General features: G+C 38.4%; 1 protein-coding gene across 1 annotated transcript in view; it reads left to right on the forward strand.

Moving 5' to 3' along the window:
* MSH3 (mutS homolog 3) overlaps positions 1 to 17,558 on the forward strand; it is a 188,202-nt gene that overhangs the window by 83,651 nt on the left and 86,993 nt on the right. Inside the window, exon 13 of the mRNA XM_047088553.1 lies at positions 10,703 to 10,835. Coding sequence (XP_046944509.1) covers positions 10,703 to 10,835 — 133 coding nt within the window. The remainder of the gene's footprint in view (positions 1 to 10,702; positions 10,836 to 17,558) is intronic.

Here is a 17,558-nt window from a genome sequence, read left to right on the forward strand (position 1 = left end):
GGTAGAAAGGAACAGAGGTCCAAATCTAGGGGTTGAGGAGAGAAGGGTAGCCAAGGTGGGAAGGGAGAGAGCTGAGGGCTAAGAGGTAAGATGTGTTACTCTGTCAGGGGGTCTTGTGTGGGAGTGGAAATAAGATGGCAGGGCAGGAAACTTAACGTCTGACTGTGTTGTGTTATTTTAGTCTGTGATATGTCTGTTCTTTCAAACAGTTACTCCATCATTTTATAGAGGTGTAAAACTGAGACTCAGGTTAATTATCCAAGATCATCCAGGTAGCACATATGGCTCATCTAGCATACTTCAGGAGTTATTGAGACTTTACCTTCAGTTCTGACGCCCTCACTCAATTGTGTCACTTTGTACAAGTCATGAATTTTCATATACCTCTGTTTCTTCACCTGTAAAATGGGAATTATAATACCTTCCTCACTCACAGTGTTGTTGTGAGGACCAAATGAGACAGTATATGTAAAGAATTCCTGTGGTTCTTAGCATCAGTTATGTGGTTAAGAAAATAGCTGTTGTCTTTAGAATTGGTTATAATTTATAACCAAAAAACTGGAGGCAACCTAGCTATTAGTAGGGGAATAGAAAAATAAATTGTAACCAGTCTTACATTAGAATAATGATGCAGCGGTGAAAATAAAGACAGTCGTATGATGACCCAGCTGGAGGCTTCCAGGGATGACAGGGCAGAGGCTGTGCGCTGTTGTCAGCTGTCTAGCATCTGTCTGGTTGGTTCTGTATCTGGTTCTTGCCTGTGTTTTACCTTTGCTTGTAGCTACAGTCAGGATTGTGAGGAGAGTTTGCAAGGAGCACTGGTGAGTAAGTCGTGTCTTTATCAGTCCCCTCTCAGAATGGTGCCACCATTGGTAATTGAGCTCTTTCATTTTATGTGGCTGGGCTTGGATCACAGCCTTTCTCTTTTACTTAGTGCTCTGAACCTGAGTCCTGGGAACTTAGGAAGCTCAGTCTCATGTTCTGATTGAGTACACGTTAATGTGTTTGTTAACACTAAAGGTAGTACATTGGCTGGAGAAACTAAGTGCTGAACAGAAGCAACAAAAAACACCACACAGTTTGATAGTTCTAACAGTGGAAATTTTTATTATTGTTTTTTTTAATGTTTATTTTTGGAGAGAGAGAGACAGAGTGTGAGTGGAGGAAGGGGCAGAGAGAGAGGGAGACGCAGAATCCGAAGCAGGCTCCAGGTTCTGAGCTGTCAGCACAGAGCCCGACACAGGGCTTGAATCCATGAACAGCAAGATCATGACCTGAGCCGAAGTTGGACACTTAACCGACTGAGCCACCCAGGCACCCCTAACAGTGGAAATTGGTTTCTTCTTTATCTTTGCATAAACAAACCGTGGCCTTTCCCTGGGTGGGCTGGATTGAGGGTGGGCTGGAACTCTTTACATAGGCATTTAGGAACTCCACAGCCTATTCAGTCTTAAACATGTGATTTCTGAGGTCAACCTGGGTATTGACATCCAGCCAGAGGAAGGGGACAGGGTATGGAGGACATATTTTTGGTTCACCAAGTCTTGCGGTGAGTGGTAAATTTCTGCTCACATGTCATTGGGTAGAACTCATTCTAATGGAATCAGAATGATACCCCTTAACTGCAAGGCAAGTTAACAGATGTTTGTCAAGGACAAAGAAGACATGTTTGATGACTGCCTAGCAGTCTATTGCCAGAGATGGGCTATCCTTTTTTTACCTGTGTATAGTTGTATTTCAACTGTGTAGTACTCTTTTTTAAAAACATTTTAATGATTAACTTATTTAAATTTCTAATAGGCAATACCTTCACATAGTTGCAGAGTTTAAAAATGTAAAAAGATAATATAGTGAAGTATTTGTCTTTCATCTCTGTCCCACATCTGTCCAGTTCCTATTGGATAATCATGGTGGTTATTTTCTTGTCTATCTCTCCAGAGACATTTTGTTTTAAAAGCAAATAAATAAATACGAATATGTATATTCCTGCCTCCCTTTTTCTACGTGGATGGGGGTGTAATATACACAGAACTCTTTGCTTCTTTCCCTTAGTGATATAAGATAGTTATTTTAAATTTTGTGTTAGTCTTTCTCCATTACAAGATGTTGTTCCTACTCTTAAGGAGTTTCTAATCTAATTTGGTCAAGGTCTAATCTAGTGAGGAGGATATGCAGGTAGGGAAAGCTTTTGTACCTAAGATAAAATACTTATCTGGTACACACTGTACAGTTCAATGCTATAATTAGAGCAAATGAAGGATCCTTATTTAATTCAAATTAGATTTTTAGAGAACTTCATAAGAGAATTAAGTGTGCTAAGTTTATTCTTGGCACTTAAATCACATAAACCATTGAAATTAGCAAAACTGAAAATTGTCGGTATTAGGAAATAGGTCTCTGACTATTGGCTACATTTTTGTGTAATTATCGAAAGCACTAAGTACATTCTAGTGATAGTTAATTCCCTTGAATAATTAAATGGCTTTTATTTTGGTAAACTCATTTGTTTAGAGTATTAACGGTGTTTTTCTAATTCATGGTTCTGGCCTAAATGACAAAGTAATAAAATGTTATGTATTTCCTTCATTTACCATTTAATTTATATTAACAAAACTAAATGCCATTTTTTAAATGTTTATTCATTTTTATGAATGATGGGGGGGAAGTGGGAGAATGAGAGAGAGAGAGAGAGAGAGAGAGAGGACAGAGGATGTGACGCAGGCTCTGCACTGACAGCAGAGAGCCTTATGCAGGACTTGAACCCATGAACTGTGAGATCGTGACCTGAGCCCAAGCCAGATGTTCAAGTGACTGAGGCACCCAGGCGCCCCCAAATACCATTTTAAACTCTCTGGAACTTGTTGCACTGAACTGCATTATGAGGCCCAGTTTATTCTTTGTGATTTCCGATTTTCCATGACCCTGCCAACACAGCATTCAGCTTTGGTGACTGAATTTCCTCAGCCCAGTGAGACACACAGTACTGCTCATAAATAGAAAGGAAGATTAGTAGGTGGTGCATAGCTGAGAGCTGAGATTGATTGGTGTTGACCCCTGCGTCTTTGCCTTTGCTATGTGACTGTATGAGCAGAAAGTGCTGCTACCAAGAAAAAAGTGATCCCACGTGCCTCTTATCTGAATGTCTGCCCTGACTTAGTGCATATAGAGGAACTAGTGTCTCTTGGGATGCTTATCTTGGGAGCCTGTAGCTGGTCTCTGCTTTGTTGTGTAGTAATAGGCCTCCATGGAAGTCTAAACTGGTTCATGTGACCAGCAGTAAATGAAAGCTTTCATTTGTGCTGAGGAAGAGACGTACAGGAGAGAAGGAGGAGGAAGAATTGGAGATCTTTTCCTTCTTGGCTCTTCCAGCTTTATTTTTCTCTCTTTGTGCCTTTACTAGGAGGGATTTTCAGAGTATATCCCCTCAAAATGTTGTGGGAGGACTTCATTTCCTGTGGCTGTAATGTCATAAACATTGCAGAGCTTTTTAAATAATAATAATAACAACAACAACAACAATAATAATAATGGGAAAACCTAAGGGAAGAGATTGAAGAAGGAGCTAGAAATGGAAGTGAGTTGACTTTGCTGCTGCCATTGTCCTCCAGCCTCTGCAGGTGTTGGTAATCAAAAGGATTGGGTTTTTAAGAGCCTTGTGGGAAACTGCAGGGAAGGCCTTGTGTCAGTCTTAAGTTAGGGAGGCCAGAGTAATGTGAGACCCTCAAAGGATCATAATCTCACTGAAGAGAGGGGACAAAGAAATATGTCTGTCTTGGCCTAGTCTTTACAAAGGGAAAATTTTCCAAGAATTCTTAACCCAGGTCCACCCTCACTCAGGTTTGCTATTCCAATTTGTACTATCTGTGTGGTCTGGCAATTCCCAACTTGTGAAAGTTGTTTTAAATGGTCCCATGCTGGGACTCCTGAGTGGCTCAGTCTTTTGAGCATCCAACTCTTGATTTCGGCTCAGGTCATGATCCCAACATCATGGGATCAAGCCCCACATTGGTCTTCACATTGAGCATGGAGCCCACTTAAGATTCTTTCTCTCTCTCCCTCTCTCTGTCTCTCTCTCCCTCTGCCTCTCTTCCTGCTGTCTCTCTCTCTCTAAAGACAAAAGAAAAAAAAATGATCCCACACCTCAGGGTTCCTAGCAGAAGCAAATGTAAAGCTTCCCTGAAGGGATACACTCTCAGTCCAGGCTTCCTAGGAATCCCAAAAAGAAAGCTCTATGATAAGCTCAGAAGCCACAATTACAACAGTCACGGGGAAACAAGTAACCATGGCTGTGAGCAGAAATTACAAACAGCAGAACTAGAATCCAAGATATTCAGATAATGAGATTATGAAAGATAAATATCAAACTACCAAGTTGAAAGAAATACAAAAGAAAATGAAAAATATGAGCACAGAACAAAAATGCCATCAAAGGAGAGTAGGTTGTTTTTTAAGAAGAACCGCATACAACTTTTAGAAACAGCAGATGGGTTAAACAGGAATAGATGCATTTTAGTTAAAATGCAGGGTAGTATCTGAAAAACTTACCTGGCATGTAGCACAGAGAGACAGTATGATAAAATGTACAAGAGATTGAGAGAGAATTAGGTGGTCTAACATAATCCTCATTAGCTTTCCAGAGGAAAATGGAATAGGGAGAGAGACATTATGCAAAGAGATTGTCCTTTGGCAATTCTTTATTAGGATGAGAATTTCTTATATTTCATGCAAGATATAGATGCTTAGGTTTTTTTTTTTTTTTTTTAATTTTTTTTTTTTTCAACGTTTATTTATTTTTGGGACAGAGAGAGACAGAGCATGAACGGGGGAGGGGCAGAGAGAGAGGGAGACACAGAATCGGAAACAGGCTCCAGGCTCTGAGCCATCAGCCCAGAGCCCGACGCGGGGCTCGAACCCACGGACCGCGAGATCGTGACCTGGCTGAAGTCGGACGCTTAACCGACTGCGCCACCCAGGCGCCCCTAGATGCTTAGGTTTTGAAAGCACATGGACCCAAAGTGCATTTGAGAACACAAAAACCCACATTTCAATAGGTCACACAAACTATGACACTAAAATCAAATGTAGAAATATTAGAGCAGAGAGCAAAGAAAGATCACTTGTAATGCCCTAAAAATTACATAACTGATTTGATTTCTAATTTCTGTGCTTCATTTGCTTTCTTTGAGTGGTTTCTTTTGGATTTGTTGAATTTTTTTTTTTTTCATTTATTACCACCCATTCCCTGCCCAAAGCTCCGTGGTTTGTATTGCCTTTTCCTGTTGTCTCTTGTTTCTGTTGATTCTTACTCATCTAGTTGCTTTTTATACTTGATTATCTTTGTGCACTGGTTCTATTCTTTGAACATTTATTTTAAGAATAATGTGAAGGCTAGGATGAAGGTGGCTTTTCTTCTTGTTTGCTTCTGCCAGGTTCTTGGTGGCATGGCCAGTCTGGGACCATCTTAATTTGAGTTCAGTGTTTGATATGTTCTAGTCCATCCAAATGATGCTAATGGAGGCTGTGAGTTCATCTTTACTATGAAGCCAGTTCACTTTCTGGCAGAATCTTCTGGTATATCTCTTTAGTACAAAAGTGGCTTTGACTGCTGGATTACTTCCCTGGGTTCTTGGTTTTTTTAGATTTAAGTGTACTTATTCCTTACCATTTTGTTAGTTCTTTGATACTTTTATGAACATGTTTTTTATGTTTCATGTGGCTTTTTAAATTGTCCTCATTAGAAGGATGGTCTGAAAGTACTGGTTCCCACCATTACCAAAAGCAAAAATCATATTATGCTCTTTTCAGAGACTCAAGTTTATGTCTTAAATTGGTAATGGAAGGTAGCTGTCAAAGAATTGTTCTGCTTAATATTCTGAAAAGAGTGAACTGTGGTCTGTTACTAAAATGATGCATCATTAGAACAGGAGTAATAGAAATCCTTAAAAGCTTGTTGGGTGATTTATAATTTGCAACAGGGTACATATTCACAATAGCACTTTAGAATGTAATTTCATAAGTAAAATAAAAACTTACTTTCGTGGTGTGTAAGGTTCTGAGCCTGATGTTTGTGGATGACTCATACTCCCATCTCTTTACATGTTCCTTCTTCCCTCTCCTTCCCTGCCTTATCTATCACAACTCCTGCTAGTTTGACCTCTTTAATGTCTCTTAAAATATGTGCCTTTTCATCCCTCTATTCTCTACCCAAGTTCAGATCATCAAAATCACTCCCCTGGATTACTGAAACAGCCCTCCTGCCACCATCCTTATGTCCTTTCACACATTAACCGTTGGCTCTCATTGTTCTCAGGATAAAGTCAAAGCTCCTGTGTGGCCCGTGCCCCTCACATGACCATTCACTACCTAGCTGCCTAGCTGCTGCTGTCACACTCTCACACTGTCACCCTCCATCTTCCTGTACATCTGCCTGTGCTCCTTCTACAATTGGCACTTTTGTAAGCACACAGTAATTGTTCATTAAGTGAAGGACTGAATGACGTGTGTGAAGCTAAGGAAATTCAAGTAATCATAAGCCCTCTTATGTTTCTATTAGAAAGCTGTGTAGGTAGTTGGTTTAGCCATATTGCATGAGTACTATATTAATGTCTGAATTTAATTTATTAATTATATATCATCTGTCTTTAGAGCAAACTTTTCAGTGAAAAGTCAAAGCAGAAACAAACAACAAAAAACTACCTCTCTTCAGTAGTTTGTATTTGAGCTTTCCTCACCCATATAACCTTATGTTAGAATTATAGCAACCAGGAGGTAAAAACTTCATCACATGTCCTTACAGTGGCAACAGCTGTAGGTTATGTACTGTATTTCTGACTGATGACCACACACAACAGATAATAGCATCATTACCCAGTTCATCTTCAAATGTGAAGGACTCCAGTGACACTCACTTTTAGTCCTTGGGTCTTTTGTGCTAAAGAAGAATCTTTGTCATCCCCAGGACCTCAAGTGTGTGGTTTTTTGTCACATGGAATGAAATGACTCAGGTGCCTTATTTTATTTTGTTTAGGATGTGTCATGCTGTGAGATCAACTGTAGGCTACTATAGGGCATCTTGAAATAAGCATTTTTATCATCATAGTTGACAGTTACTACTTCCTGTTTTGTTGACTGTCACAATTACTGAATGTTTCTTATTGATTGCACCAAAATAATTTTTCTCTCTTTTGGTGATCTCACATATTATTTTATTAGGGTTATTTGGAAAGTCTTGTTACTGCTCCTAATTAAAGAACAGTTCCAAGATATACAAACTCTTTAAAAAACTTGATTAGAAGTCAGTTTATTAATTTGCATTGTGATCTGCATATAGGAGCTAAAAGTAGCTCCCCCAGTGGTGAGAAATTTGTGGTAAACAGTGCCACACACCCTGTCACCCTCTCCCTGCCTGTTTTGGACACCTGGAAATGCATATGGCATTCTTTCTCAGTGTAGCCTAGTAACCAGTCTCAACACAGTACTTCAGGTCCCCACGACCAGTCAGATTTGGCCCTTGAGATCCCAGGGCTAGCTTTTCTTGTGTATTTCTTCCTTGCTCACTTTGCACAGAATATATATTTTTGCATGTTTGCGCCTTATGGCTCTACACACAGTTATTTTCAAACTTACATTTTGGGTGCTGTTTCTTCCTCCTCCATTATGTTCTTTGTGGTACCTACCAAACAAATTGTCTAAGCAAATAAAGATCACTGTAATAACAGTGATGATAACTAATGTGTATTGAGTGTTTACTATGTACCAGGCACTGTACTAAGTGCTTAACATGCATTATTTCATTGTAATCTTGTAAGAACTCTGAGTTAGACACCACTATTCTTCCCATTTTAAAGATGGAGAAACTAGGGCAAGGCTAAATAACTGGTAAATGGCAGAGCCTCGATTTTCACCAAAGTCACCTGCCTTCTCAACCCCAATTTTTAACCTCTGAGCTGTTACCTCCTTAACCAATGAAGGCTGGGTTAAAACCAGAATGATCATAGTAAATATGCTTTTGCCTGTGCTGTCATTGGGCTAAAATAAAAATCCAGTACCTTTGTATTTTTCCAGATTGGAAACCAACTTAGCACAACATTTTTTGTCTCTTTCTAAGAAATTTATAGTTTTATATCTATTTTTAAAAAAATCTTCTGGAAGATTTCATAAATATGACTTAGGTTTTTATTAACCTCTTTTGCTTTTATCTTTCCATATCTCCGACAACCTTTATAATTTTTGAGAGAGTAGCTATCTTTGTAGGCTGTCTTATACGTTCACAGATGGTATTATTCTATCTGTCCTCATACCATCTGCAGCATCAACCTAGTCTATTCCAATTGGTGTTATCTTTCATTTATGCAGGAGTGAGTTATTAAAATAAAACTTTATATTTGTATAGCATTTTGGGTAAACGTTAGGGTAAAACATGGATTTATTTTATCACAACAATCTTATGCAAAGAAAATTTAATTTTTTATTTTTTTCACCTCTTCCTGAATTACTTTATATGTAGTCTTTGGAATTGAATTGAATTGAATTCAACAACTATTTATTGAACACATATTATGATCCCAGACCTGTGAGAATGAAGAAATGATCCCTGTTTTCACTGAGCTTATAGTCCAACAGAAAAGACAGAGAAGTAAATATAATTACATTTTCCACTATGGAAAGACTGTAGAGGGTCATGTGGAAAAGGATGGCAAAGGATTAAATTTGATCTAGTGAGCCCAGAAAGCCCTTTCAGAAGAAGGGTACGTAGGAGTGTGCCAAACCAAGTAGAGCTGGTAGGCAGTAGGGAAGAGGAAGAGAGTCTTCAAGGCAGAGTGAGCAGCAAATGAGGAGGCTCCGATGTCAGAGAACTTGGACGAAGATATTGGATCAAGTTCACTCTGACTGAGACTTACAGACAGAGGAGGAGTGGCAGTGGTCAAGGTGAGACTTGAGAGGTAAGGTAGGCAGGGGTACTGGTTACCACAAGGTAACCCGTTGTCTTGTGGGTCAGTGAAGGAATCTACATTTCTGGCAAGTCATTGATGAGCTGAAAGCAGAGGTTAAGACATGAACAGATTTGGGTTTTAGGAAGACTGCTCAGACTTCTCAGTGTGGAGAATGGATTGGAAAAAGAGAATTAGATAGATCTGGGGAGGAAAGTTAGGAGGCTCTTTTTGTAGTCTGTGTGAGACATGATTTTTACTTACACGAGGGTAATGGCAGTAGAGATGAAAGAAATAGACTGATTTAAGGGACCACTCCACTGAGAATGGAGGAACCAGTCTATATGTTTACAAAGCTCTGGCGTGTTCTGTATCATGCTGAACCAAATGCCTGTTCTACATAGTAGAGCATGAGCCAGAGAAAAATGGAACAAAAATGAAACCAAGTTAGTATGCATTTTGTAAATAGGCATGACCTCACAGAGTAGTTTGAAGGGTAATAAAGAGAAAAGAAATTAATTAGCTGCCAAGTACCATACTCAATTTAACAGTCATCTGGGCAGGATCTGATGTAAGGCTTGCCCTTCACATCAGCATGTGTGATATCAACAGAATTTTGATAGACAAATACGTATTCAGTAGCTGATGTTTCCCTTTGCCCCTAAATGTCAGTTCCTTCTTTCATTTGCTTGCTTGCTCATTCTTTTATTCATTCAAAAAAACATTTACTGAGGCCCACTGTCTATTAGATACGTTTTTTATCTCAGTCTTTAATACCACATTATGGCGATTGTAACTAGTATAGGCCTTTAGTGTTTATAGGTACTAGATGGGCCACATCTCATTTAGGACAGTTAGTTAATCAGGTTTCCATTTTAAGTTGACAGTTATGCCATTTCCTCCCAAGCGGCCCACCTATCACTTAGGGTGTAGCCACTGGTGAAATCCTGCAACCCTGTCTGATATCATTTCTTCTGTATTTTCTCTTGCTGTTCTGAGTCTTTGCTCAGGTTCTGTATGCCTAATCCCATTTTGATCAAACAGTCAATCAGTTCAGCCACCACCACCAAGTCTTCTATCAAAGTAGTTGGCTGAGTGAGGTTTTTTTTTTTTGACGGAGGTGATCAGTCGTTACAGTCAGAATAAACTCACTTGCCCATTGTAGACTATTACATTAGTCAAGGGAAAACAAGCGGTTGTAAGAAATGAATCCTCAATCTCGGTGGTTTAAATACTATAAAAGTTTATTTCTTGCTAATGTGAAGTCCAGCTGGTGGCAAATGTGGGAGCAATGGGTTTTCTGCTACAGTAAAGGGACCCAGGCTGAGAGAGTCTTCAGGTGGCTCACAAGATTGTTCTGGTCCCAGCCTTCAGCTGGGAAAGAGCAAATGTGAAAGATCACACAGGAGGTTTTTATGAGCCAGAGCTAGCCTTGGCTTAATCCTTCCTGCTTGCAGTTTATTGTCTACAACTTGAGTACTTGGCCATACCTAATTGCAGAGGGAAACTGGGAAATGTCTGTGTGTTTGCCCCGGAGGAATGGAAAACCTAATGAGCCAGGTTCTGCTCCACAGAGCTAATGTCTTTCCTTTTGTGATACTTGCTCTTTTATTCAAATGAAAGGGGCAGGGAAGGGCCAGAGGTGTGGAGGAGGAGTCTCTTTTGTGTTTTCTAAGTAGCTGTTGTCTCAGTGCTTGGACATGAGAGTGGGAAACGTATCTGTTCTGAATTCCTAATATAACTTAATAATTGTTATTACTCTGTTCTCACAGGGAGATAAATGCTCGACTAGATGCTGTATCGGAAGTACTCCATTCAGAATCCAGTGTATTTGGTCAGATAGAAAATCATCTACGTAAATTGCCTGATATAGAGAGAGGACTCTGTAGCATTTATCACAAAAAAGTAAGTGTGATAGAAAGCAGTTCTATTAAAACTGGCAATGTTCTTCAGCATGAGGATCCCAGATATTAAAACATCTCAGAGTTTTATTTTTGTTATTATTTTGTGAAATCTTAGAGATAATGACAGAATTCTTAAGAGAATTAAATTATACAAGTTGAAGGTATTCCAGTTTTTGCATTGTAGAAAATAAAGTTTGCCCATTTCCGTTAACTACAACAACAGATAGAAGCCTTTCTGGTATAATACAGGATGTTCTTATGTTGCATCCTAAAAATGTGGACCATCATCACAATAGGAAATTTCTTAGACTAGTCAGTTTTAAAAAGAGATGCCTTATTTCTTTTGACCCCAGATCAACTTCTTATTTAACTTTTCCAAAGGAAAGATCTGCTATTATGTTTGTGGTGGTATTGCTATACAAATAAGTTTGGGTATGGAAGGTAAGCAAAAAGCATTATTATGACTTTCATCACTTAAGCTTTACAGTTTGTTGTAACAATCAATAACGAAAGAGGTTTTCCCCATGAGGCTAGCAGGAGATTTTTTAACAGAAACCTTGCAAGCCAGAAGGGAGTGGCACGATATATTAAAAGCGCTGAATGGGAAAAATCTGTAGCCAAGAATTTTCTATCCAGCATGGCTATCATTCAGAATACAAGAAGAGATAGAGTTTCCCCAGACAAACAAAAACTAAAGGAGTTCGTGACCACTCAGCCAACTCTGCAGGAGATATTAAAGGGACTTTGAGTAGAAAGGAGAGACCAAAAGTGAAGTCTAAAGGTAGGAAACCCAAAAACAATAAAAATGAATATTTCAGTAAAAATCAGTCAAGGAACTCACCCACAAAAAGGATATAAAATATAATAACATGTACCTAAAATGTGGGGAGGAGAGAAAAACAGTTTCAAACTTGAATGACTGTCAACTTAATATACACTGCTACATGCAGATTACAGAGTAATCATATATGAAAAACCACTAATAAACTTGTAAAGAATAAAGAAAAAGAAATCTAAATATATCACTGAAGAAAATCAGCAAAATGAAAGAGAAAGACAAGAAAGGATCAGAGAAAGTCTTCGGAAACTACCACAAAATAAGTAATAAAATGGCAATAAATACATATCTATCAATAGTTACTTTAAATGTAAATGGACTAAACGCTCTAATCAAAAGACATAGGGTGACAGAAAGAATAACAAAACAAAACCCATCTATATGCTGCCCACTAGAGACTCATTTTAAACCTAATGACACCTGCTGATTGAAAGTGAGGGGATGGAGAAACATCGACCATGCAAATGGATGTCAAAAGAAAGCCAGAGTAGCAATACTTACATCGGACAAACTAGACTTTTAGGCAAAGACTGTAGCAAGAAGGGCACTATATAATAATAAAGGTGACAATCCAGCAAGATGAAAAAAACAATTGTAAATATTTATGTACTCAAATACATAAACAGTTAATAACAAACATAAAGGAACTAATCAATAATAATACACAGGACACCATCAAAACCCTAGAGGAGAAAGCAGGAAAAAACCTCTTTGACCTCAGCCACAGCAATTTCTTACTCGACACATCTCCAAAGGCAAGGGGATTAAAAAGCAAAAATGAACTAATGGGACCTCATCAAGATAAAAAGCTTCTGCACTGCCAAGGAAACAATCAACAAAACTAAAAGGCAATCAACGGAATGGGAAAGATATTTGCAAATGACGTAAAGGGTAAAGGGCTAGTATCTAAAATCTATAAAGAACTCACCTAACTCCACACCCGAAAAACAAATAATCCAGTGAAGAAATGGGCAGAAGACATGAATAGACACTTTTCCAAAGAAGACATCCAGATGGCCAACAGACACATGAAAAGATGCTCAACGTCACTGCTCATCAGGGAAATACAAATTAAAACCACACTGAGATACCACCTCATGCCAGTCAGAGTGGCTAAAATGAACAAATCAGGAGACTATAGATGCTGGAGAGGATGTGGAGAAACGGGAACCCTCTTACACTGTTGGTGGGAATGCAAACTGGTGCAACCGCTCTGGAAAATGGCGTGGAGGTTCCTCAAAAAATTAAAAATAGAACTACCCTATGACCCAGCAGTAGCACTGCTAGGAATTTAGCCAAGGGATACAGGAGTGCTGATGCATAGGGACACTTGTATCCCAATGTTTATAGCAGCACTTTCAACAATAGCCAAATGATGGAAAGAGCCTAAATGTCCATCAACTGACGAATGGATAAAGAAGATGTGGTTTATATATACAATGGAATACTACTTGGCAATGAGAAAGAATGAAATCTGGCCATTTGCACCAAGGTGGATGGAACTGGAGGGTATGCTAAGTGAAATAAGCATACCCAGAGAAAGACAGATACCATATGTTTTCACTCATATGTGGATCTTGAGAAACTTAGCAGAAGACCATGAGGGAGGGGAAGGGGGAAAAATTACAGAGAGGGAGGGAGGCAAACCATGAGAGACTCTTAAAGACTGAGAATAAACTGAGGGTTGATGGGGAGGTGGGGGAGAGGGGAAAGTGGGTGATGGGCATGGAGGAAGGCATTTGTTGGGATGAGCACTGTGTGTTGTATAATTTATTTGACAATAAATTATATTAAAAAATAAAATAAAATAAAATAATAGTACAATACCAGTAGGGGACTTTAACACCCCACTTACATCAATGGACAGATCATCTAAACAGAAACCCAGCAACGGCTTTGAATGATACACTGGAACAGATGGAGTTAATAGATATATTCAGAACATTCCATCCTAAAACAGCACACTACACATTCTTTTCAAGTGTGTACAGAACATTCTCCAGAATAGATCACATTCCGTAAAACAAACCTCAACAGATTCTAGAAGATCCAAGCCCTCAGCAAAGTAGTATTAGAGGCCACATACCTCAACATAATAGAGGGCAGATATGAAAAACCTACAGCTAACATCATCCTTTTTTTTTAATGTTTATTTATTTTGAGAGGAAGAGAGTGTGAGCAGGGGAGGGGCAGAGAGAGGGAGGGAGAAAATCCCAAGCAGGCTCTGCACTGACAGCATGGGGCCTGATCCAGGGCTTGATCTCACAAACTGTAAGATCATGACCTGAGCCAAAATCAGGAGTCAGATGCTTAAACGACTGAGCCATCCAGGCGCCATTAACATCATCCTAACTGGTGAAAAACTAACTTGTTTTGAGTAAGACAAGGATGTCCACTCTCATCACTTTTTTTCTTTTTCTTTTTTTTTTTTTTTAATGTTTTCATTTATCTTTGAGACAGAGAGAGACAGAGCATGAGCAGGGGAGGTGCAGAGAGAGGGGGAGACACAGAATCCAAAGTAGGCTCTAGGCTCTGAGCTGTCAGCACAGAGCCCGATGCGGGGCTCAAACTCACGGAGTGTGAGATCATGACCTGAGCTGAAGTCGGACGCTCAACCGACTGAGCCACCCAGGCACCCCTCATCACTTTTTTTCAACATAGTTCTGGAAGTCCTAGACACAGCATTCAGACGACAGAAAGAAATGAAAGACATCCAAAGGGGTAAGGAAGAAGTGTAACTTTCACTATTTGCAGATGGCATGACAATCTGTGTAGAAAACCCTAAACTCTACCAAAAAACTGCTAGAACTGATAAATTCAGTAAAGTCTCAGGATACAAAATCAGAGTACAGAAATCTGTTGCATTTGTATACACCAATAATGAAGCAACAGAAAGAGAAATTAGGAAAACAGTCCCATTTACAGTAGCACCAAAAATAATAAGATACATAGTAATAAATGTAACCTGTACTCCGAAACTATAAAGCTCTGATGAAATGTCCATTGACCAATGAACGGATAAAGATATGGTGTGTGTATATACATTTATATATACACATTTATATATACACACATATACACAATGGAATATTACTCAGCCATAAAAGGAATGTGAAATCCTGACATTTGCAATGACGTGGATGGAGCTAGAGAGTATTATGCTAAGTGAAATAAGTCAGAGAAAGACAAATACTTTGTGATTTCACTCATATGTGAAATTTAAGAAACAAATGAGCATAGGGATAAAAAGAGAGATACTCAGTAAACCAAGAAACAGACTCTTAAATATAGAGAACAAACTGATGGTCGCCAGAGGGGAGGTAGGGGTTGGGTGGGGGTGGGTGAAACAGATGGAGATTAAGGAGTACACTTGTGATGAACACCAGGTATTGTGTGTAAGTGTTGAGTCACTGAATTGTGTACTTGAAGTACACTGGTAGTACACTGTATATTGACTAGCTGGAGTTTAAATAAAAACTTAAAAAAAAAAGATGAGCTATAGGAATATTACACAATGGAATATTACTCAGCCATAAAAAGTATGAGATCTTGCCATTTGCAACAACATCGGTGGACCTAGAGGATTTTATGCTATGTGAAATAAGTCAGACTGAGAAAAATAAAATGAATAAACAAAAAAGCATAATCAGACATGTAAATACAGAGAACAAACTGATGGTTGCCAGAAGGAAGGAGGTGGAGAGATGGGCAAAATGGATAAAGGGGAGTGGGAGGTACATGCTTTCTGTTACTGAATGAATAAATCATGAGAATAAAAGGCGCTGTACAGGGAATATAGTCAATGATATTGTAATGACATTGTAAGGTCACTTGTGGGAGCATACTTTTGTTGTGGGAGCAAAAAAAAAAACACTGATGAAATTGAAGATGACACAAAAGAAATGGAAAGACATTCCGTGCTCTAATATTTGGAAGAACAAATATTACTGATACTTCCCAAAGCAATCTACAGCTTTAATGCAATCCCTATCAAAATACCAACAACTTTTTTCACAAAACTAGAACAGAACAAGTAATCCTAAAATTTGTATGGAATCTCAAAAGACACCAAATAGCTAAAGCAGCCTTGAAAAAGAAAAAGCTAGAGGCATCACATTTCCAGACTTCAAGTTATATTACAAAGGGGTAGTAAATAAAGCAGTGTGGTACTGGCACAAAAATAGACATGTAGATCAATAGAATAGAATAGAAAATCCAGAAGCAACCCATAATTTGGTCAATTAATGTTTGACACAACAGGAAAGAATATCCAATGGGAAAAAGACAATCTCTTCAACAAATGGTGTTGGTTAAACTGGACACTGACATGCAAAAGAATGAATCTGTACCACTTTCTTACACCATACACGAAAATAAATTCAAAATTGATTAGAGACCTAAATGTGAGACCTGAAACCATAAAAATCCTAGCTACACAGGCAATAACTTCTCTGACATCGGCTGTAGCAGCTTCTTTCTAAATATGTCTCCTAAGGCCAGGGAGATCAAAGCAAAAATAAACAATTGGGACCATATCAAAATAAAAAGCTTCTGTACGGTGAAGGAAACAATCAACAAAAGTAAAAGGCAGCCAACAGAATGGGAGAAGATATTTGCAAATGACATACTGATAAAGGGTTAGTATCCAAAATATGTAAAGAACTTATACAGCTCAACACCCAAAAAACAAATAATCCAATTCAAAAATGGGCAAAAGACATGAACAGACATTTCTCCAAAGAATACATCTAGATGGCCAACAGACAAATGAAAAGATGGTCATCATCACTTATCACAACTGAAAACTACAGTAAGATATCACCACACACCTGTCAGAATGGATAAAATCAACAACATAAGAAACAAAAGGTGTTGGTGAGGATGTGGAGAAAAAGAAACCCTCTTGCACTGTTGGTAGCAATACAAACTATTATAGCTAGTGTGGGAAAACAGTATGGAGGTTCCTCAAAAAGTTAAAAATAGAATTACCTTATAATCCAGCAATCACACTACTGGGTATTTACCCAAAGAGTACAAGAACACTAATTCAAAGGGATACGTGCACCCTTACATTTATAGCAGCATTATTTATAATAGTCCAGATATGGAAGCAGCCCAACTGTCTGTCAATTGATGAATGGATAAAGAGACTGTGGTATAGGGGCTCCTAGGTGGCTCAGTCGGTTAAATGTCCTACTCTTGATTGCAGTTCAGGTCATGATCTTGAGGTTCAAGAGATAAGACCCATGTCAGGCTAGCCTGCTTGGAATTCCATCTCTGCCCCTCCCCCCTCAAAATAAATAAACATTAAAAATAAAGATGTCAGATATATATATATATATATATATATATACACATATACATATATATATACACATATACATATATATAGTGGAATATTATTCAGCTGTAAAAAAAGGAATGAAATCTTGCCATTTTGCAATGACATGGATGGAGGTAAAGATTATAATGTAAGTGAAATAAGTGAGAAAGACAAATACCATATGATTTCACTCATGTGAAATTTAAGAAACAAAACAAACGAGGAGGGAAAAAATAGTTGAGAGAGACAAATAAAGAAACAGACTCTTAACTATAGAGAACAAACTGATGGTTACCAGATGGAAGGTGGGTAGGGGGATGGGTTAAATAAGTGATGGGGTTTAAGGAGTGCACTTGTCATCATGAACACCACGTGATGTATTGTTGAATCATTATATTGTACACCTGAAACTAATAGTCTTTTAAATATACTGGCATTAAAACAAAAAATTAATGATAAATAAATGAGAAATTTTCCACACTTAGGGAAATCATTTACCTTCAAAATATGTCTAAAAATAGTTATATTTATAATTGCTAATAAACTTTCTATAGTGTTTTACC

The sequence above is a fragment of the Lynx rufus genome, unplaced genomic scaffold, assembly GCF_022079265.1.
Source record: "Lynx rufus isolate CCGP_SWC_20201006 ecotype Redwood Valley unplaced genomic scaffold, mLynRuf1.p SCAF_1, whole genome shotgun sequence".
In the NCBI taxonomy this organism is placed as follows: Eukaryota; Metazoa; Chordata; class Mammalia; order Carnivora; family Felidae; genus Lynx; species Lynx rufus.